This window comes from Pygocentrus nattereri, chromosome 2, assembly GCF_015220715.1.
Source record: "Pygocentrus nattereri isolate fPygNat1 chromosome 2, fPygNat1.pri, whole genome shotgun sequence".
Taxonomy (NCBI): domain Eukaryota; kingdom Metazoa; phylum Chordata; class Actinopteri; order Characiformes; family Serrasalmidae; genus Pygocentrus; species Pygocentrus nattereri.
In genome coordinates, this window is record NC_051212.1 from 11,358,500 (window position 1) to 11,380,165 (window position 21,666).

The window sequence follows — 21,666 nt, forward strand, 5'->3', positions numbered from 1 at the left end:
CTCAACTATTGTAAACTCATCCCTTAGTCTGGGCCATGTACCCAAAGCTTTTAAACTTGCTGTTATCAAACCCCTGATCAAGAAACCAAATCTTGATGTCACCGTTTTGTCCAATTACAGGCCTGTTTCTAACTTACCGTTTATATCTAAGATCTTAGAAAAAGCTGTGGCCCAACAACTTAGTTCATATCTACACAAGAACCATATATATGAAAAATTTCAGTCTGGATTCAGGCCACACCATAGCACTGAGACGGCTCTAGTTAAGATAACTAATGATCTTCTTCTTGCCTCTGATCAAGGTTACATATCTCTCTTAGTGCTACTTGACCTTAGCGCGGCTTTTGATACAATAGACCACAATATTCTTCTAGAAAGGTTAGAAAACATGGTTGGAGTCACAGGGACGGCCCTATCATGGTTCAGATCTTACCTATCAGAACGTTATCAGTTCGTTAGGGTAAACAATTTATCTTCCACTTATTCAAAAGTGAGATTTGGAATTCCGCAGGGGTCTATATTAGGACCATTACTATTTACACTATACATGTTACCGTTAGGCGCAGTTATAAGTAATCATGGCGTAAACTTTCATTGTTATGCAGACGATACTCAACTGTACATATCAGCCAAGCCTGATGACCAACACAGGTTAAAGAAAATGGAGGACTGTGTAAAAGACGTGAAAGGCTGGATGTCACGCAACTTCCTCCTATTAAACAGTAACAAAACAGAGATTCTCCTTCTGGGTCCAAAATTAGCAAGAAGTAAATCACCAGATTTAATCTTAAATCTCGCCGACTTTCCAGCCGCACCTGGACTAGCAGCAAAAAATCTCGGCGTTATAATAGATTCAGATTTATCATGCGATCAACACATAGGCAGCATCACTAGGACAGCTTTTCTACATCTTCGCAACATTGCCAAGATCAGAAATGCCCTATCCCTGCGTGATGCAGAAACACTAGTACATGCCTTTATTACTTCTAGGCTAGACTACTGTAATGCGCTACTGTCAGGATGTACGAGCAGGAATTTAAACAAACTTCACCTAGTCCAAAACGCCGCAGCCAGGGTCCTCACTAAAACTAGAAAATTTGAGCATATTAGTCCAGTGCTATCATCACTTCATTGGCTACCTATTAAATTCCATATTGATTATAAAATCATTTTACTGACTTATAAAGCCCTACATGGTCTTGCCCCTGAATACCTGAAAGACTTTATTTCTCATTATGAGCCATCACGACCACTCAGATCCCAGAGCGCTGGCTTATTAATAGTTCCTAGAATTCAGAAGGTTTCATCTGGGGGAAGAGCTTTTTCTTATAAAGCCCCCAAACTCTGGAATGATCTTCCAGAAACTGTTCGGGACTCAGACACAGTCTCAATCTTTAAGACTAGGCTGAAAACACACTTGTTCAGTTTAGCTTTTGGTAGGTAATGTTCCCCCCCTAGATAAAGGCAGCAGATCCAGGGGTCCATGGACACAGGGAATTATAGTAAACTGAGACGCTGGTGCTGTCGTCCCGCTGCTCGCACGCGGTCACTCAGGTTTGTGGACGGTGGAGTGGAGGGATGCCGAACTGTTTCAGAGTGCTGCCGTGTCTGTGTGTCCTTCTGGTTCTCTCCTTTTAGTTAAGCTGTCATAGTCAGATCTGCCGGAGTCGTTAGCCACACTCTGTAAATGTTTACATTCCCTGTTTATGTACAAACGGATAGAACAAAACTAATCCCATTTACCTGCTTTTTTTTTTTCCGAGTATACAACCGCCCACATGTCCGGCTGGACACTGAAGGACGACTGACAGCCGAGCCCCCCTGCTACCCACTTCAGACCAGCTGCCCACGCCTCAGCTACCACCAACCTCCTTGGATGAGCTGCCCACCCTACCCGGATGTTCTCATAGACCCCTAGATATTCCTAATATCAATATTACTGCTATTAATATTAGTAGTATAATCACTTGTAGGTAGTTTGACCAGAGGAGGATGGGTCCCCCCTGGTGAGCCTGGTTCCTCCCAAGGTTTCTTCCTCAGTTCTGAGGGAGTTTTTCCTTGCCACTGTTGCCCCTGGCTTGCCCACTGGGGGGTTTCTGTACATTCTGTACATTCTTTCAGTCCTGTGGAAACTTTGTCTTTTCTGAAATCCTGTAAAGCTGCTTTGTGACAACATCCGTTGTAAAAAGCGCTATACAAATAAATTTGATTTGATTTGATTTGATAAATGTCTGTGGTGCTGGGGAGGCTGACTCCAACAATCCTCTGTGCAGCCTTCACCACCCTCTGCAGTGCTTTCCTATCTGCAGCAGAGCAGCTTACATGCCACACGTTGATGCTGGAGCACACGACGCTCTCCACCACACATCTGTAGAAGGAGGTGAGGACTGCCCTCCCAAGTCCAGCTCGTCTCAGCCTCCTGAGGAAGTAGAGCCGCTGATGTGCCTTCCTGACCAGAGTGGAAGTGTTGTTGCTCCAGGTGAGGTTGCTGCTCAGGTGCACACCCAAGTACCTGTAGCTGTCGACCACTTCCACCTCAGAACCTCCAATGTGCAGAGGGAGGTGGTCATGATGGCCCCTTCTGAAGTCCACAATCATCTCCTTCGTCTTCTTTACGTTGATGCAGAGGTTGTTTTCTCTGCACCAACCCTCCAGGTGTTCCACCTCCTGCCTGTAGTTGGACTCATCTCTGTTTGTGATGCATCCAACCACTGCTGTGTCGTCCGCAAACTTCACAATATGACAGCCTGGATGGATAGATGAGCAGTCATATGTAAGCAGTGTAAACAGGAGGGGGCTCAACACACAGTCCTGAGGGGAGCCAGTGCTGAGGGTTATGGTGGGGGAGGAGATGTTATGGATCCTCACAGACTGCGGCCTGTTGGTCAGGAAGTCTAGGACCCAGTTGCACATGGAAGAGCTCAGTCCAAGTGAGGAGAGTTTTGTTATCAGGGTCTGAGGTGTCATGGTGTTGAAAGCAGATGTGAAGTCCACAAAGAGCATACGAACATAGGAATCCTTCTGCTCCAGGTGGGTGAGGGCAGTGTGGACCACAGAGGAGATGGCATCCTCTGTGGATCGATTCCTCCTGTACGCATACTGGTGTGGATCCACAGTGACGTTGATGGTGGCTTTGATGTGGGTCTGAACCAGTCTTTCAAAGCACTTTGTTACTATCGGCGTGAGGGCCACTGGCCGGTAGTCATTCAGACCCGTCACTGCAGAGCTCTTGGGGACCGGGATGATGGTGGCAGTCTTCATGCAAGAGGGGACTGCTGCCTGGATGAGGGAGGCGTTAAAGATGTCCGCCAGGACGTCCGAGAGCTGGTCGGCGCAGTCTCTTAGCACCCTGTCCGGGCCAGCAGCTTTCCCGGGGTTGATCCTCCTCAGCGTCCTCCTTACTTCTGCTGGTGTCACGCTGAGGGGCTCCTCTCCTGGTGAGTGTGTGAGTTTGGTGCTGGGGGGGGTGTCAGGATTCTCAAAGCGGGCGTAGAACTTGTTGAGAGCCTCAGGCAGGAATGGGGCTTTGGAGCTTTGTGCATCGTTGGATTTGTAGTCCGTGATGCACTTGATGCCCTTCCACATACTCTGTGGATCCTGGGAGGAAAAGTGTCCCTGGATTTTCAGAGCATATGCTGCTTTTGCCCTCTTGACTCCAACAGTCAGCTCTCTTCTAGCCCTCCTGAGTTCACCTGAGTCCCCAGACCTGAAGGCAGCATCCCTGGCTTTCAGCAGAGAACGCACCTCTGTGTTCAGCCAGGGCTTCTGGTTCGGGTAGCAAGTCACAGTCTTGGTGGTAGTGACATCCTCCGTGCACTTGCTGATGTACCCGAGAACAGCAGATGTGTACTCCTCCAGGTCCAGCTCCCCCTCACACTCAGCAGCCTCCCTGAAGACCTGCCAGTCTGTGCAGCCGAAGCGGTCCTGCAGCACAGCGTCGCCGTCACTGGGCCACACAGTGATGGTCTTCTGTGTGGGTTTGGAGCGACGCAGTGGGGGGTGGTATGCAGGGGCCAGCATGATGGAGATGTGGTCGGAGAGCCCGAGGTGGGGGCGGGGGAAGGCTCTGTATGCATCTCTCACGTTGGTGTAAACACGGTCCAGCGTGTTATTACCTCGCGTTGGGATGTTGACGTGTTGGTAAAACCTCGGCAGGGTGTTCTTCAGTTCTACGTGGTTAAAATCCCCCGCTACCACGTAGAACGCCTCCGGATGCTTGTTCTGAAGCGAGCTGATGTTGTCATAAAGCTCCTTCAGCGCGTTGTTAGCATTAGCATCCGGTGCTATGTAAACAGCAATCAAAAACACCGCCGAATACTCATGAGGCAGATAGTGAGGCCGACACTTCACAGTCAGCTGTACTGCCTCGGAGCAGTGGCTGTTTACCAACACGCAGTTTGTGCATCAACCTTTGTTTATGTAGACGCACAAGCCGACCCCCAGGGCTTTTCTGGATAGCCGGTTGCGGTCCGCTCGGAAGAGCTGCCGGCCGGTGAGCTGGAAGGCTGAGTCCGGCATGGTGTGGTTCAGCCAGGTTTCCGTGAGACAAATCCCAGCGCAGTTCCTCATCTCCTCAGAAATATTCATCCTCAGCCGCAGCAGGTCCAGCTTGTTATCCAGAGAGCGGACGTTAGACAGGAAAAGCGACGGAATTGGGGGTCGGTTAGCATTAGCCTTTAGCCTAGCTAGCACGCCCGCGCGTTTCCACCTCTTCTGCCATCTGCTGCACCGCCTCCTCCTGCTCTTTGTCTGTGGCGCTCTGCTCCCCCACGCCGGCACTCGTAGGAGCTTCAGCCTGCCCAGCGTAGCTCTGATATTATTGTCTATTATTGCTGTTTTTCTGGCCAAACTGTCCTTAATCCTCAAAAGTTCGGTTCTGCTATAACTCACACGCGTGGGGCGTGTGAAGTTGGGTTCAGAACCGACGTAAAAACAGCTCAAAACAGGGTGTACGCTCGGAGCGTGAGAAGCCGCTGCGCTACTGCGCGCCGCCATCTTGTTTCCAGGGTCATCAAAAGATTCAGAGAATCTGGAGAAATCTCTGCAAGTAAGCAGCAAGGCAGAAAACCAACGATGAATGCCCTTGACCTTCGATCCCTCAGATGGCACTACATTAAAAACCCACATCATTCTGTAACGGATATTACCACATGGGCTCAGGAACACTTCAGAAAACCACTGTCAGTGAACACAGTTCGTCGCTCCATCTACAAGTGCAAGTTAAAACTTTGCCATGCAAAGTGAAAGCCAGATATCAACACCACCCAGAAACGCCGCCGGCTTCTCTGGGCCTGAGCTCATCTGAAATGGACTGATGCAGAGCGGAAAAGTGTCCTGTGGTCTGATGAGTCCACATTTCAGATTGTTTTTGGAAATCATGGACGTCGTGTCCTCCGGGCCAAAGAGGAAAAGGACTGCCCGGATTGTTATCAACGCAAAATTCAAAAGCCAGCATCTCTGATGGTGTGGGGGTGTGTTAGTGCCCATGGCAGGGGTAACTTGCACATCTGTGAAGGCACCATTAATGCTGAAAGGTACATACAGGTTTTGGAGCAACATCTGCTGCCATCCAAGCAACGTCTTTTTCAGGGACGTCCTGCTTATTTCAGCAAGACAATGCCAAGCCACATTCTGCACGTGTTACAACAGCGTGGCTTCATAGTAAAAGAGTGCGGGTACTAGACTGGCCTGCCTGCAGTCCAGACCTGTCTCCCATTGAAAGTGTGTGGCACATTATGAAGCACAAAATACGACAACGGAGACCCCGGACTGTTGAGCAACTGAAGTTGTACATCAAGCAAGAATGGGAAAGAATTCCACCTACAAAGCTTCAATAATTAGTGTCCTTAGTTCCCAAACGCTTATTGAGTGTTTTTAAAAGGAAAGGTGATTTAACACAGTGGTAAACATGCCCCTGTCCCAACTTCTTTGGAACGTGTTTCAGGCGTCAAATTCAAAATGAGTGAATATTTGCAAAAAACAATAAAGTTTATCTGTTTGAACATTAAATATTTTGTCTTTGTAGTGTATTCAGTTGAATATAGGTTGAAAGGGATTTGCAAATCATCATATTCTGTTATGTTTTACACAACGTCCCAACTTTACCAGAATTGGGGTTGTAATAAACCAAATTTAATGTTTCACATTCTTTGGATATAACTTCACTAAAGAAATGGGGGGCCTGGTAAAAAATTTATGTAAAATCTTTTTATCTACACCATGAATGTCTGTTTGTTTTTGCAGAAGAACAGCTGGATCTGATCTGATGGTACCAAATTTGGGTACAGCAGGTGGAATAAAAAAGAGCCAAATCATGAATATGGAGAGTGCTGTGTGCACGTAAACTGGGGGAGTAAGTTTCAATTAAAAGTTGAACAGAAGAACAGAAGATACTTGATTAAGTTCTGCTTATTCTCCTAATCATTCATTCAGTGACCTTGTTTCTCTTTGCCTACAGCTGAGAAGAACTGGAATGATATTCCATGCAATGAAAATTATCTATTTGTCTGCGTCAAGAGACAGTGGTAAAACTGTGAAAGCCAAGAAACGCACAGCAGAATTAAAATTGTTTAAAATTGCAGAAGATGTTAATCTAAAGTTTGTAATGTAATTAAATTTAAGAAGCTTTTAATCATATTGAAAATAAAGGCTGCATATGAAGAACAAACCGTATTTAGAGGTGATTTAATGTTCATTTTTACACACTGAGACAGTGTTGAACATTTGAGGTTCACATGCAGAGCTCTAACTTGGTCTAGGATAACCAGCTGAGCAGCGCACTAATTGGCTAAAAGACTAGTTGGGTTTTCAATTGAACTATTTACTGAAGGATTCCATGTAAAACTGCAGCATATAAAGTACACGCAAAGTCAACAATCCAAGAAACGAGGGGGGCATCTACTTGCATCACTGTGACCTTATCACAAGGAAGAGCGGGCCAGATGGTGTTAAATGTGCTGGAGAAGTAAAAAACATGACCCTCACTGTGCTGGGTGGCTTGTCCAGGTGACTATGGGTTGGAGCTGATTCAAGATGAGCCTCTCCATGGTCTTTGTGACATGGTACATCAGTGCCACTGGCCTGTAGTGCTTGGCGTCACTGGGTTGCAGCATCTTTGGAACAGGAACAATGCATCTTCCACATCATGCATCACTCCACAAAGCTGGGACGCACAGGCTTCAAGCACCCTGGGGGGGACCCCATCAGTTTGTGTGGAGTCTCTTCAGTTGTCTTCTCACCTGGTCAGCAGTGAGACTCACTGTAGAGGTGACAGGTGGGAGACAGGTGGAGGTGTGATCGTTCTCATCTCCTCCCTGTCTCCAGCTCTGAAGGCCCTCTCTTGTTGTTAAGGAGAGCTTTAATGTCCTTTGAAACCCACAGCTTGTTGTTTGGGTAACATTTAACAGTCCTGGTTGGGACAGTGTAGTCCACACAGAAGTTAATGTGCGGGGAGGGGAGCAGTGTGTGTCCTTAACATTAGCATACAGCAGGTCCAGTGTTCTTTCCTCTCTAGTGGGACAGTCCACATACTGAGTGAAGTTTGATTTGTGTTTTAGCCATAGTGACGTGGTTAAAGTCACCTGATATGGCGATAAAGGCACTCGGGTGTTGAGTTTGGAGACGTGCTATAGTTGTATAAATGACATCACACGCTGACGTCAGGTTGGCAGAGGGGGGTACGTAAACAGTCACGATAATAGCATGCGAGTACTCACGTGGTAAATAATGCCAACAGACATGTTCCTTGATAGTAATGTAACAAGGGTTACACCAGCAGTTAGACTAGCACAGCGAGCCCACCTCCTTTGCACTTACTGCTCTCGGTGCAGCCCCGGTTGACCCGAGTAGTCTGGAAGCCATCAATGGAAACGTTGTCATCCGGGATGTCCTGGTGTAGCCATGTCTCCAAAAAGCATATTAGACTACACTCCCGGTACTCCCTCTGATTCCTGGCTAGTGCTGTTAGCTCGTCCATCTTATTAGCCAGCGACCTCACGTTGCCCATGATGAGGGAGGAGAGACTCGGCTTATATCCCCTCTTCTCCACAATCCATTCAGAGTATTTTAATATAAAACACTCTGTTCTAGAGAAACTTACTAAGTCAGAATTGTTCATAATGGAAATGTTTTTTTGATTTTTGAAAAATGTTTGCATAGTTTAGTGGTTAAGATGTAAATAAAAGTGGTCAGAGTGGTTTGATATGAAATGCTTACTGAGCCAGAATGTTTTACAGTAGTGGTGATAGGAACCAGACATCTGAAGAGGTTAATGACTCTAAAAGCTCTCTCACAGAAAAGTATTACATGAAATGATTTTAAATGATGCCTGAGACTTTCTTTATATCATAATTTTGAGGAAACATATATGTATGTATGTATATATATATATATATAAAGCATATGAAACAACTAAGAGGACATGTGTAGATTCACTGGTGGTTTTCGATAGTAAATACAATGGTTATTTTTGCCATGGCTGTGCTGACCTCTGGTTTCAGTCACCACTGCTGTAAAGGAATCAGTCAGTAAGTTTCTCTACCATGAAACATTTCCCAGTTAAATGTTCCCTTTTACACCTGCTCACTTTATGTGACTATTATGTGGATTTTATGCTGATACAATTTTAGGCACATGTATTTACACTTGGCAGTCAAATGTGTCTTCAGTTAGTCGGACTCACATGGTTGTGATTCCTGTGTGGGATGGAATATGCAAATCCAATCATTAAGTGGCAACCGATTACCAGTTGTTTATCTGTTCGGCCTCTTCTTCTGCTATGTTAACAATGGATGCTGCCTCAAAATTCGGAATTTTGCATGTCAACATGCAATTCATCAAACTTAGGAGAAGGCAAGGATTTCGGCAGTCCACGATGACGAGATAACAAACTACATAGCAACACTGGTGAGGAGGATTTCAAATGCAGATGCAGGAGAGAAGATGCATCATCTTGCCCTCCAAACTCCTCAAAAACTTTCTGGCAAAAGCACAAATCCCTGGCTTTTTTTTAATCTGAGCATCTCCGTCCCTCTGGATTGACATTGTCATTGTTTGTTAAAATTAGAGTGACTCAAAAGACACGTTAACAATCTGATTTGAGTGGTCAAAGCATTCAGACAGATGCATCTGTAAAAATCTGGTTGGGATCGCATTTCAAACCACCTCCAATTGTGGTTTGTATCTGATTTGCAGATTTGGTTTTGGGTAGTCTGAACAAGGCCGAAATGAAATTATTGTAATGCAGCTTTGGTACTGAACAAAAATAATGGTGTGTAAATTTAACATATTTGTTATTGTAAACAAAACTATGTACAGAGCATGACACTTGGCAGGCACTATGCATACCTGCAGTGTGTGTTTTTGGAAATATTCAAGTTTCCTCTCTCTTAATCCTCTTTCATTCCCTCTTATTTACTACACGGCTTTAGTCTTTTTAAGTACTGGCACGGTTGGTTTGCATATTCAGGGGAGTGTGGTTGTGTGTGTGATGGATTGTGTTGTGCTGGTCTGGGCCAAAATGCCAGGACTGATTTCTTTTGTCCCAGTCCAGCGCTGATCAGAGTTAGCAGAACAGATTTGCTAAACAAGTTGACTGATCTGGACAAGAAACATGGACGCCGCAGAGTGTTTTGGAGAGATATCATTCCAGTCTGACAGCAAAGCCTGCTGTACAGACCGCTCTGAATCACTGAATGATGGATTACCATATGGAGCAAGTACAGTAATGTTTGAAGACTCATTTCAAGGAGCACAGAAGGAGCTTGTTGCACCCCAGAATGGCACAGCTAATTGGTTTGGACATTTAAACAGGACCTTACAACTAAATTCTGCAGGCAGTAGAAGAGAAACCCTTAGGAGATTCAAAGCTGCATCAGGTCGGAGTTAGGGTAGGGCAAAGATTGCTTGTTTTTTGTCTGTTTGCAATAATTATGGCGAAAGAAGCAGTCAAATCACATTCAAAAAGCTGAAAAAGATACTACAAAGCAGGAATGCTGTGTATGGGTGGCGATTTGCACCAACAGCACTGTGTGTCCTATCTGTTCGTGAGTTTATCGATTTTAGGTTTTGAGTTGAGCTGGGTAAAGTGCAGTTTGTAGTTTTATTTAATTTCCAGTAAGTGTGGCTGGTGTTGGTACATCACTGTTTATTAAAGTTAATAGTTAATAGATTTTACTGCAAAAAGTCATGGTTCATTGTGTAAGGGGGGGGTCTTGCCCTCTCAGTCATTTCTTTCACCCCCTTGCCTAATAATTTGTGCCACAGGGATCTGTGGTAGATTCATACAGCTCTGTTACAAACACCTTATTATGCAGACAATACAGGGTGTCCCAAAATAATGCTTTCATAGCCTAATAACATGGCCAGTTCTCCCTCAAATGGTCTCAAATTTTAATAAAATGTGTAAAAACTAACCAAGTTTAATTTTTCATGTTGAAATGGTCACCATGTTCACATGACTTGACACCGTGTGATATTTTCTATGGGGCTATGTGAAAGGAGTGATCTATACCGCCCCTCTTCCTACAGGCCTAGAGGAACTCAAGCAGAGAATCACCACTGCGCTGGAGATGGTTATGCAAGACATGCTACAGCGTGTTTGGCAGGACTTGGACTACCTACGTGAAGTGTGTCGTGTCACTGGCGGTGCGCATATTGAAGATTTGTGAAGCTGTGAAATCGGTAATAAAATCTACATCCCTCTGAATTTCTTGTTCGAATGTTGTATTGTTTGTATTTGTAATCTGTATCTTGTATCTTGTATCGAATCAAATCAAATAAAATTTATTTGTAGCGCTTTTTACAACAGATGTTGTCGCAAAGCAGCTTCACAGAATTCCAGAAAAGACAAAGTTTTAACAAGAAGTGTAAAAAAAATCCAGGTGAGCAAGCCATGGGCGACAGTGGCAAGGAAAAACTCCCTCACAACTGAGGAAGAAACCTTAGAAGGAACCCGGCTCACCGGGGGACAGGGGACGGGGGGGTGGTTTACTATAATTCCCTGTGTCCATGGACCCCTGGATCTGCTGCCTTTATCTAAAGGGGAACTTTAACTAGTCTTAAAGATTGAGACTGTGTCTGAGTCCTGAAAATTTTCTGGAAGATCTTTCCAGAGTTTGGGGGCTTTGTAAGAAAAAGCTCTTCCCCCAGCTGCAGCCTTATGAATTCTAGGAACTATTAATAAGCCAGCACTCTGTGATCTGAGTAGTCATGATGGCTCGTAATGGGAAATAAGGTCTTGCAGGTACTCAGGAGCGAGCCCATGTAGGGCTTTATACGTCAATAAAAGAATTTTATAATCAATACGGAATTTAACAGGCAGCCAATGAAGTGATGATAGCACTGGACTGATATGATAAAATTTTCTAGTTTTAGTGAGGACCCTGGCTGCAGCATTTTGGACTAGATGAAGTTTACTTAAATTCCTACTTGTACATCCTCACAGTAGTGCTTTACAGTAGTCTAGCCTGGAAGTAATAAAGGCATGTACTAGTGTTTCTGCATCATGCAGGGATAGGGCATTTCTTATCTTGGCAATGTTGCGAAGATTTAGAAAAGCTGTTCTAGTGATGCTGCCTATGTGTTGATCGAATGATAAATTTGAATCAATTATGATGCCAAAATTTTTTGCTGCTGAGCCAGGTGTAACTGGAAAGTCAGCAAGATTTGAAATGAAATCTGGTAATTTACTTCTTGCCAATTTTGGACCCAGAAGGAGAACCTCTGTTTTGTTACTGTTTAGTAGGAGGAAGTTCCGTGACATCCAGCATTTCACATCTTTTACACAGTCCTCTATTTTCTTTAATCTGTATTTGTCATCAGGCTTGGCTGATGTGTACAATTGCGTATCGTCTGCATAACAATGAAAGTTAATACTATGGTTACTTATAACTGTCACAATTGGCCCCTCCCAGTCCTGTCCATGTGTTTGTGTTTTGGTTTAGTCCATGTGCATTTGTTTTGGTATCTGTAGTCCTGCCCCTTGTTTTGTAACTCCACCCCTGATTGTTTTCACCTGTCCCTCATTTGCCCTGTATACTTAAGCCCTGTGTTTGCCCCTTGTGTTTGCCGGTCTTTGTTTGATGTCTCCATTTGTTGTGTTGATTCTGGTTTTTGTCATGTCTGTCCACCGATCTGTCCGTGTTGGCTATATGAACCTGGACTGTTTTGACAACGACCCTGGATTTGCCCCTAATAAATCTCGCTTATCTCAGCACATGCGTCCGCCTCCTCGCTCCCCGTTACAATAACTGTGCCTAACGGTAACATGTATAGTGTAAATAATAATGGTCCTAAAATAGAGCCCTGTGGATTTCCAAATCTTACTTTTGAATAATTGGAAGATAAATTGTTTACACTGACGAACTGATAACGTTCTATTAGGTAAGATTGGAACCATGATAGGGCCGTCCCTGTGATTCCAACCATGTTTTCTAACCTTTCTAGGAGAATACTGTGGTCTATTGTATCAAAAGGTGCACTGGGGTCAAGTAGCACTAACAGGGATACGTAGCCTTGATCAGAGGCAATAAGAAGATCATTAGTTATCTTAACTAGAGCCGTCTCAGTGCTGTGATGTGGCCTGAATCCAGATTGGAATTTTTCATATATATATGTAGATTTGAACTAAGTTGTTGGGCCACAGCTTTTTCTAAGATCTTAGATATAAATGGAACGTTAGAAATAGGCCTGTAATTAGACAATATGCTAACATCAAGATTTGGTTTCTTGATCAGAGGTTTGATAACTGCTAGTTTAAAAGCTTTGGGAACATGGCCCAGACTAAGGGACGAGTTTACTATAGTTAAAAGAGGGTTTATAATAATTGGTAGTACTTCTTTGAGTAATTTTGAGGGAATTGCATCAAGTGTGCAGGTTGTGCAATTTGCAGAAGAGATAATCTTCTCTAGTTCTAGCTGTGGGAGTGGGTAAAAAGTTTCTAGGCTCTTTTCTACAACTGTGTTTTGTTTTATATCAGCCAAATCAGATGACAGCCAAGTTGGATTTAATACTGTGGGTTGAATTTGTTGTCTAATATTTTCAATTTTATTATTAAAGAAATCCATAAAAACTTCACCAGTGAGAGTTGCTGGGATTTTTGGTTCAGTACCTGCCTGATTTTTTGTGACTTGGGAAATCACACTAAACAGAACTCTAGGATTATATTTATTATTCTCGATCAGCGAGGCCAGATACGCTGACCGAGCTTTAGTGAGAGCATTTCTATACCCTATAAGGCTGTCCTTCCAGGCAGAGTGGAACACTTCCAGCTTGGTTTGTCGCCATTTCTGCTCTAGTTTCTGAACTGTTTGTTTTAAGGTACGGGTTTTGTCGTTGTACCACGGGGCGAGCTTTTTCTGCCTTATTCTTTTTATTTTAAGTGGTGCCACATTTTCTAAAGTGGATCGGAATAACGAGGGGACGTACATATATTATGGCTAAGTCATAGCTCATATGAAATTAGGTAATGGTCGGAGATTGCTGAGATTTGTGGTAGGATATTAAGCTTGTCTATGTTAAGACCTAGTGTCAAAACCAAATCTAACGTGTGACTGCAGTAGTGTGTAGGCCCTGTTACATTTTGGGTAAAACCAACAGCGTCTAGAATTGAAGTAAATGCCTTTTTTAGTGGGTCATCTACCTTCTCAAAGTGAATATTAAAATCTCCTACAATTATTATTTTATCATTACACACAGCCAGGTTTGCAGCAAAATCACTAAATTCTTTTAAAAATTCAGAGTAGGGCCCTGGTGGCCTGTAAATGTTAAATAATGAAAATGCATCCTTTTTTGTGACCAGGTTTGTAACATGAATGGAAAGGACCTCAAAGGAAGTGAAAGTGTCACATTGTTTCTGACTAATATCTAGAGTATTTTGGTAGATTATACATACTCCACCTCCCTTGCCTGATAATCTTGGCCTATGTGCATAATTATAGCCTAAAGGGGTGGCTTCATTTAAAGCTGAATACTCATCTGGTCTCACCCATGTTTCAGTGAGACAGAAAATGTCGAATTTATGATCACGTATAATTTCATTTACGATGACTGCTTTTGAGTTAAGTGATTTTATATTGAGTTGTCCAAATTTTAGATCTGAGGTGTTATGCTATCATCTGAATACGGATATATATTGATTAGGTTGTTTAAACGGGCTAATTGAGTTTTTCTATGATTAAATTTAGTTTTAATTCGGGGTAAAGAGACAGTCTAAATAAAGTTGATCTTGGGTAATGCCTCAAGGCGGATCGCAGACAGTCGGTTTAGCCTGTCTGTCTGCGGCCTGGTCCGGGCTCTGGACTGTCAGCAGCTGTTTACACTACTCTGCCGACTAACTAAGAGACTATGAGCTATGCTGCAAGAAAGTAAGGCAGCACCCTCCCGCGTGGGGTGGACTATCCTTGAATATCTCTTATCAGCTAACAGTCTAAGGTTGCCACTAATGTCCGGGACTCTGGCTCCCGATAAACATCTAACTGTTACTGCTGGAGCCCCTAAAGGAGTAGTTAATTTCATGTGTCAGACAATCAAGTCTCCTATAACCAGGGCACTTTTAACAGGCTCCACAGTGGGTGCTTCACTGAGCGGGGCAAACCTGTTTGAGCGTGGAGGAGCGTGGTGTTCCGGTGGGCTAGCTTTGGCCTCAGCGTTAGCATTAGCCTTAGCTTTCTGGCTAGACCGTCGAGTCGTCACCCATTCGCCCCGCTGTAAGGGCTCTAATGCCTGAGTCGAGGGGGTGCTAACTCTCCCAAGGGCACCCGGAGCTGCTAATGCTGAATCTTGCTGTCTATCCTTTAATAACCCCCGGATGCGCTCCTCTAACTTGTCCACCTTCTCCAACAGAGAGCTTGTATTGTTCAACATGAAGCCTATTTAATTTCATTTGCCCAGGACATGCAGTTATTCAGATATTCACATCTCAAATGATGTCAGTTTTTTTGGGACACCTTGTATAATAAGGAAATACATTTTTAATGCTTTCTTTATAATACGTTTTTAATAATATGTTCAAGGTTCAGGGTGGCATGGTGGCGCAGTGGGTAGCACTGTCACCTCATGGCAAGAAGGGCTTGGGATCAATTCCCCAGCTGGGTGAGCAGGGTCCTTTCTTTGTGGAGTCTGCATGTTCTCCCTGTGTCTGCGTGGGTTTCCTCTGGCTACACTGGTTTCCTCCCACAGTCTAAATACATGCAGTTAGGCCAACTGGACATGGTACATTGGCCCTAGGTGTGAGTGTGAATGTGTATGTTTGTTTGTCTATCTGCCCTGCAATGGACTGGCTTCCGCCCAATGACCGCTGGGATAGGCTCCAGCACCCCCTCGCGATCCTGAGGGAGAAGTGGCTTAGAAAATGTGTGTGTGTTCAAGGTTGTGATCATTTTGTTGTTGCACACGAACCAAATATGACAGTAGTTCAGAAAATCTCCATTTCTCTTTTAAAAAGCTGCCATAAGCATAGCACGCTTATCAGAGAATGATATACATAAACTTGAGTACAAATGATGGAAAACATGCAGCATGAAGGAATCAGAACATTTTCCAAGAAAGCTCATGATTCAGTTGATTTTTCCTCCAACAGGAAGAGTTGGGTGGGATCTGGAGTTTGTGTGTGGGTGTGGGGGGTGTCCACCACTTTCTGAAGAGTATAAAACTACAGCACTTTCCCCACAGCAGTACATCTATACATCGAATCACAAGAGATTCTTCATCTATCTGCAGGTATGAAACCATTTATTCTATGTTTATTGTTATTTAACATATTATATTTGCATTTACTTACCTCACATTTTTCTTTAAGCACTTGAAGAAGAGCCATCATGGTCCGTGTGACTGAGATGTCATTGCTTTTCGTTCTCTTCATGGCTTCATCAGCTTCTGGTGAGAGTTTCATCTCTCTTACCCTCACTGTAATACTGACACTGCTGATGGAAATACCAAATATAATAAGAATTTATTATATTTGGTATTTCCATCAGCAGTTTTTACTATTACTATTTACTATGTAGAACTGACCACTTTAAGTGATTTTTCTTCTTGTTTCTGATCTGGTGATTAAACCTGGATCAGGTAATGATAACAGTTATGCTGCATTAATAAAGCCATTACAGTATAGACCGGCTTATTAACCCTAATCTTTATCTGCTTTTTCAGAGGTTACAGAGGTTGATTTCAGTGCTGTCATAGAAGGTAAAGAGATTCACAGGTTCTGGTGATTAAACCTGGATCAAGTAATGATGGCAATTAAACTGCTTAAATAAAGCCATTACAGTCTAGACCAGCTTTTTAACCTTCATCTCTGTCTGCTTTTCTAGAGACTACACAGCTTGATCTCATTACTTTCGTAAAAGGTAAAGAGACTCACAGGTTAACTTTATGAATCAAAGAAAATCAGAGAAATCATGAAATTATCATCGTTATCATATTGATAGATGTTCTTCATTAAAGTACTGTCCTCAAATTTCTTCATTACCTCGAACAGAACAAACAGATACGAAAGTGACTGCTGCACAGCCATGTCTGCCCGCATGTCCGTTTGGCTGGGTGAAGTTTGATGGACGCTGCTTCAACTACTTTTCTCAAGCTGTGGACTGGGCCACTGCTGAGGTAAAGTCAGGTCTCTTGTATCTGAATTTGAAGGAAGGCATTAAGGGCTCTATTGAGGGATACCCCACTCAAGGTGGCCACTTGAACTGCATTGGTGAGCAGGCATTTGACCCACCACTTGTGCCATGGCGATGCCCTGCTAGTTTTTGAGTTCAGGACGTAAAATAAAAAGCTCTGCTTTCCTTAAACTGCATGGAGCACTGACCAGCATGGATAGAAAGAGTAAAATGGAGTGGCAGTGCCAATCAGAGCCTCCATTTCAGCTGAGAGGAGCTTTCTCTAACGAGAGACAAGCAATACAATAACGAAATGCTTTAGATTTTGGCACATGGACCATGGAGTGTATTTTTGGCCAAGTATCAGTGACATGACCTGTTAAACCGGTGTACACACAGAAGATAAGCATCCCTATTTTTTGTTTTTCTGTTTCCGTGGTGGTGGGTGTGAGAGTAAAATAGTGCATACATCATTGCAAAACCTTTGATCAATAAACAAATACCCATGTGTGTACTTTAGTTTAGTCCACTTTGGCCTTTGCAGTCTACCAACAAAACCAAGGGAAAAAGTTACAACATCTCCAAAAAAAAAAAACATGCGGAAAAAAGCATGTTGCATCTTTAGAAAATGAACTCTGTATGAAAACAGCTTGATGGGCTTCAGAGATATTAGCTAACAAATACTGCTATATGAGGCTGCCGTTGCTGAAGCAGCATCAAAACAAACATTGACACTGCGCATGATCATGTTCAGAGGTGGGTGGAAGAGCCTAAAGGAAGTAAAAGTCCTGATATTTGCATAAAATAATTACACAAAGTAAAAGTATCTTCCCTCAAAACAACTTGAGTAGAAATTCAAAAGAAGCAGGTTGAAAATCTACTTAAGCACTGTGCCAGTGTTTATCACCATAGGACCTAAGGAGTGTGCAGCTCTGTTATTCTCTTTTGAGAATCTTTTGATCTACAAAGCCCTGAAGTCAGATCACAAATCATTTACAATGCAGTATAAATATCGCCACCATCAAAACTGACTTAAAATACTCAGGAAAGCATAAATCAATCAGTATTTTAATTAAGTACATGCTCTGAACAGATTAATAAAGATGAAAGGTAATTTTAGGCAGTGGCCTAAGTGATTTCGTCACTTAACCAACCACTTTTTTCTTTCACCGTTTGTAACGCTGTGGAGCAATGAGGAGGCGGACGCATATGCTGAGATAAGCAAGATTTATTCAGGGCAACACGGAGAGATCGGGGTACAGACATGATGAACAGAAACGCAGAACTCCAAACAATACACTTCAAACAATCCAAACACCAAACAACACATCAAACAATGCAAAGACCAGCAAGCTAACATGGGAACACACAGGGCTTAAATACAACAGGTATTGACAAGGGACAACAAGAGACAAATGGCAAACACAGGTGATTACAATCAACAGCGGAGTCTAGAAACAAGGGGGCAGGACAGGGAAGAATCAAAACAAAGAAAGCACATGGACAAGTAAACAAAAGCACATGGAAGACTGAAACCAAAACAAGAGCACATGGACGACTGGGAGGGGCTAATCGTTACAAAGTTTTGCCCCACCACTTTTGGAGGCATGTCACCACCCCCTGCCCCACTCCTGATTCTGTCATTGGCTACCTTGAAATTTGGATGTGTTATGGGTGTCCAGCGTTTGCATTGCATCAGCAATTCAGTTATTTTGCCCTCTTTTTCTCTCTGTTTTTCTAGGGTCTTTGTCTGAATGAAGGTGCTAACCTGGTCTCAATACACAATAGAAATGACCATCAACTGGTGAAGGCTCTCATCCGTGCTCACGACCCCAGTGAGAATCCCACATGGCTCGGCCTCAGCAACTGTCAGAAGGTATGACACACTGCATGTCTAACATTAGTGAATGAAGATACAGTATCATCAGTAGCATGGGTTTATTGCAGACTTTCTTTAGTACAACTGATGATAAGATCATAATAGCAGTGCTAAAATGTGATAAACTTGTATCTTTAAATTTTTGTCATTTTTCAGTTTTTGAAATAATCTGAAAATGCCTGTCGCCCTGTACATTGTGTTTAAATTTCACAATGAATGGACCAAATGCCCCACAATGACATGTAAATACGTCTGGTTCCATTGACTTACATTAAAAGTAAAGAAGGTTTTATCCTTTTCCTGTAAAGTTACCATTTTGCAGATATTAGGTTTTCTTCCGACAACTGTGACAAATTTGCTGTGTTATCGCTATGACACCCAGCGGACTGAGGTACCTAGACTGGGGTGCCAGGCGTAGCGAAAATGCCTTGTTGATGTGAGAGGTCAGAGGAGAATGGGCAGACTGGTTCCAGATGATAGAAAGGCAACAGGAGCTCAAATAACCAACCAAAATCTCTGAGGAATGTTTCCAACACCTTGTTGAAAGTGTGCCACGAAGAATTAAGGCAGTTCTGTAGGCAAAAGGGGGTCCAACCTTTTACTAGCAAGGTGTACCTAATACAGTGGCTGGTGAGTGTATTTACATGTATTTATGTTTTCAGAGGGATAGCTGGTTCTGGTCTGATGGGACCAAATATGACTACAGCAAGTGGAATAAAAATGAACCCAATCATTCGAATAACGAGTGCTGTGTGCACGTGAACTGGGGTGGTAAGTTCCTGTTAATCCAGTCTGTTTGTATTTATAAGTTTCCTAATCTTGGACAATCTTCTCATTAGTCTTTATGCTTATTTCTGTTTGTCTACAGATCAGAAGGAATGGAATGATATTCCATGTAATCAAGCGTATCCCTTTGTGTGCGTCAAGAGGCCGGCGTGAAACTCTGAATGCCAAGTAAAATATTGGTAAAATGTCGCACTGTTAGTAAAGAAAGAACAGATCAGACATTGGACGCAGATCTGCAGAGATACATCACAGATACTATCCAAAATAAAGTGTTTTAAATAAAAACATTTCTACAAGACTCTCTTTTGCTATGAGCAATAACAGGTGGTTTCAGGCAGTACTTCTTCCATTGCTGAGATCTAAATCACTAAACAGGTGTAATATGGTGATGAAATTTGTTTTGTGAGTTTGGAGACTTTTGCAGTAAGAAGTAATCATAATAAGTTGGAATTATGTTGTCTTGAAACATTAAAAATGAAAGCCAAGCAGTCTTGAAAGTAGTCCAAATAAGCCTTACCTAATAAGTCTTTTCTCATTGCCTATAGTTAAATAGTAGGGTTTCAAATGAAACACATTCAGGCACCAGACTGTAACTTCTGCAGTGTTTCTAATGCTTTAGGACTTCTCTTCAGCTCCTGAAGTCCTAACCAATAGGAAAGCAAATAAGTTTTAATACTATAAGGGAAAGGCAAAAACAAATGGCATGATAAGCTAAGGCCAAAACTGAGCAAGCAAACTGACAAAACATTGTGTTGTGTCACGGTTGGCCCCTCACAGTCCTGTCCATGTGTTCTCGTCGTGTTGGTGTTTGCCGTAACCAGCTGTTTGTAATGTTTAAAACTCAATCTGTTCGTGTTGGCTCTTTGACCCTGGACCGTTATGACCCTGATTTTGGATTTGCCCTCAATAAAAGTTGCTTACCTCCGCACATGCGTCCGCTACCTCACTCCTCGTTACATGTTGAGAAAATAGCAGTCAAGGTCAAAAGCCGAAAAAAGATTCCACAAACCAGCAACCAAACAAATTCAAAGACAAAGAATTGCAGATTCTAAGGAGACAGAACTGGCCAGACACTTGCGATTAAAATCAGGAAATGAGACTTTAGTTAGAACATGATCAATACCTGGCGTCAAAAACATCCATCCATCCATCCATCCATCCATTATCTTCCGCTTCTCCGGGGTTCGGGTCGCGGGGGCAGCATCCTAAGCAATGAAGCCCAGACCTCCCTTTCCCCAGCCACTTCCACCAGCTCTCCAAGGGGGATTCCGAGGCGCTCCCAGGCCAGCTGGGCGATATAGTTGCGCCAGCGTGTCCTGGGTCTTCCCCGGGGTCTCCTCCCAGGTGGACTCGCCTGTGACACCTCCCGAGGGAGGCGTCCAGGAGGCATCCTAACCAGATGCCCGAACCACCTCAGCTGGCTCCTCTCGACGTGAAGAAGCAGTGGCTCTACTCCGAGTCCCTCCCGGATGACCGAACTTCTCACCCTATCTCTAAGGGAGAGTCCAGACACCCTGCGGAGGAAACTCATTTCGGCCGCTTGTATTCGCGATCTTATTCTTTCGGTCATTACCCAAAACTCATGACCATAGGTGAGGGTGGGAACGTAGATCGACCGGTAAATCGAGAGCCTTGCCTTATGGCTCAGCTCTTTCTTTACCACAACAGACTGGTAAAGAGCCCGCATCACTGCTGACCCAGCACCAATCCGCCTGTCAATCTCCCGCTCCCTTGTACCATCACTCGTGAACAAGACCCCGAGATACTTGAACTCCTCCACTTGAGGCAAGAGCCTATCCCCGACCCAGAGAGGGCTCTCCACCCTTTTCCGCCTGAGAACCATGGTCTCGGATTTAGAGGTACTGATTCTCATCCCAGCCGCTTCACACTCGGCTGCAAACCGATCCAGCGAAAGCTGAAGTTCGTGGCCTGATGTCCCCAATAGGACCACATCATCTGCAAACAGCAGCGATGTGACCCTGAGGTCACCAAACCGGACACCCTCCATCCCTTGACTGTGCCTAGAAATTCTATCCATAAAAATTATGAATAGAATCGGTGACAAAGGGCAGCCCTGACGGAGTCCAACTCTCACTGGGAACGAGTCTGACTTACTGCCGGCCATGCGAACCAAACTCCTGCTTTGTTTGTACAGGGCCTGAATGGCTTGTATCAAAGAGCCATGTACCCCATACTCCCGAAGCACCTCCCACAGAATACCCCGGGGAACACAGTCGAATGCCTTCTCCAGATCCACAAAGCACATGTGGACTGGTTGGGCAAACTCCCATGAACCCTCCAGAATCCTGGAGAGGGTGAAGAGTTGGTCCAGTGTTCCACGACCAGGGCGGAACCCGCACTGTTCCTCCTGGATCCAAGGTTCGACTATAAGCCGGACTCTCT

General features: G+C 43.8%; 1 protein-coding gene across 1 annotated transcript; it reads left to right on the forward strand.

Annotated features, from left to right (window-relative positions):
* Nucleotides 1-15,577: 15,577 nt before the first annotated feature.
* LOC108411202 (lactose-binding lectin l-2-like) lies at nucleotides 15,578-19,550 on the forward strand. Its single transcript, XM_037546416.1, has 8 exons — nucleotides 15,578-15,717; nucleotides 15,797-15,876; nucleotides 16,150-16,185; nucleotides 16,311-16,346; nucleotides 16,478-16,602; nucleotides 18,340-18,474; nucleotides 19,140-19,248; nucleotides 19,346-19,550. Exons 2-8 carry the CDS (start codon nucleotides 15,816-15,818, stop codon nucleotides 19,414-19,416), a joined length of 573 nt encoding a protein of 190 aa, XP_037402313.1. The 5' UTR covers nucleotides 15,578-15,717; nucleotides 15,797-15,815; the 3' UTR covers nucleotides 19,417-19,550.
* The last annotated feature ends 2,116 nt before the right edge of the window (nucleotides 19,551-21,666 follow it).

What these genes read in the sequence shown, in the direction of transcription:
- LOC108411202 (XM_037546416.1), top strand. Translation starts at nt 15,816, where the DNA reads ATGGTCCGTGTGACTGAGATGTCATTGCTTTTCGTTCTCTTCATGGCT. An exon ending in TCTCATTACTTTCGTAAAAG is followed by an intron (nt 16,347 to 16,477) that starts GTAAAGAGACTC and finishes TACCTCGAACAG; the next exon opens with AACAAACAGATACGAAAGTG. An exon ending in GCCTCAGCAACTGTCAGAAG is followed by an intron (nt 18,475 to 19,139) that starts GTATGACACACT and finishes TTATGTTTTCAG; the next exon opens with AGGGATAGCTGGTTCTGGTC.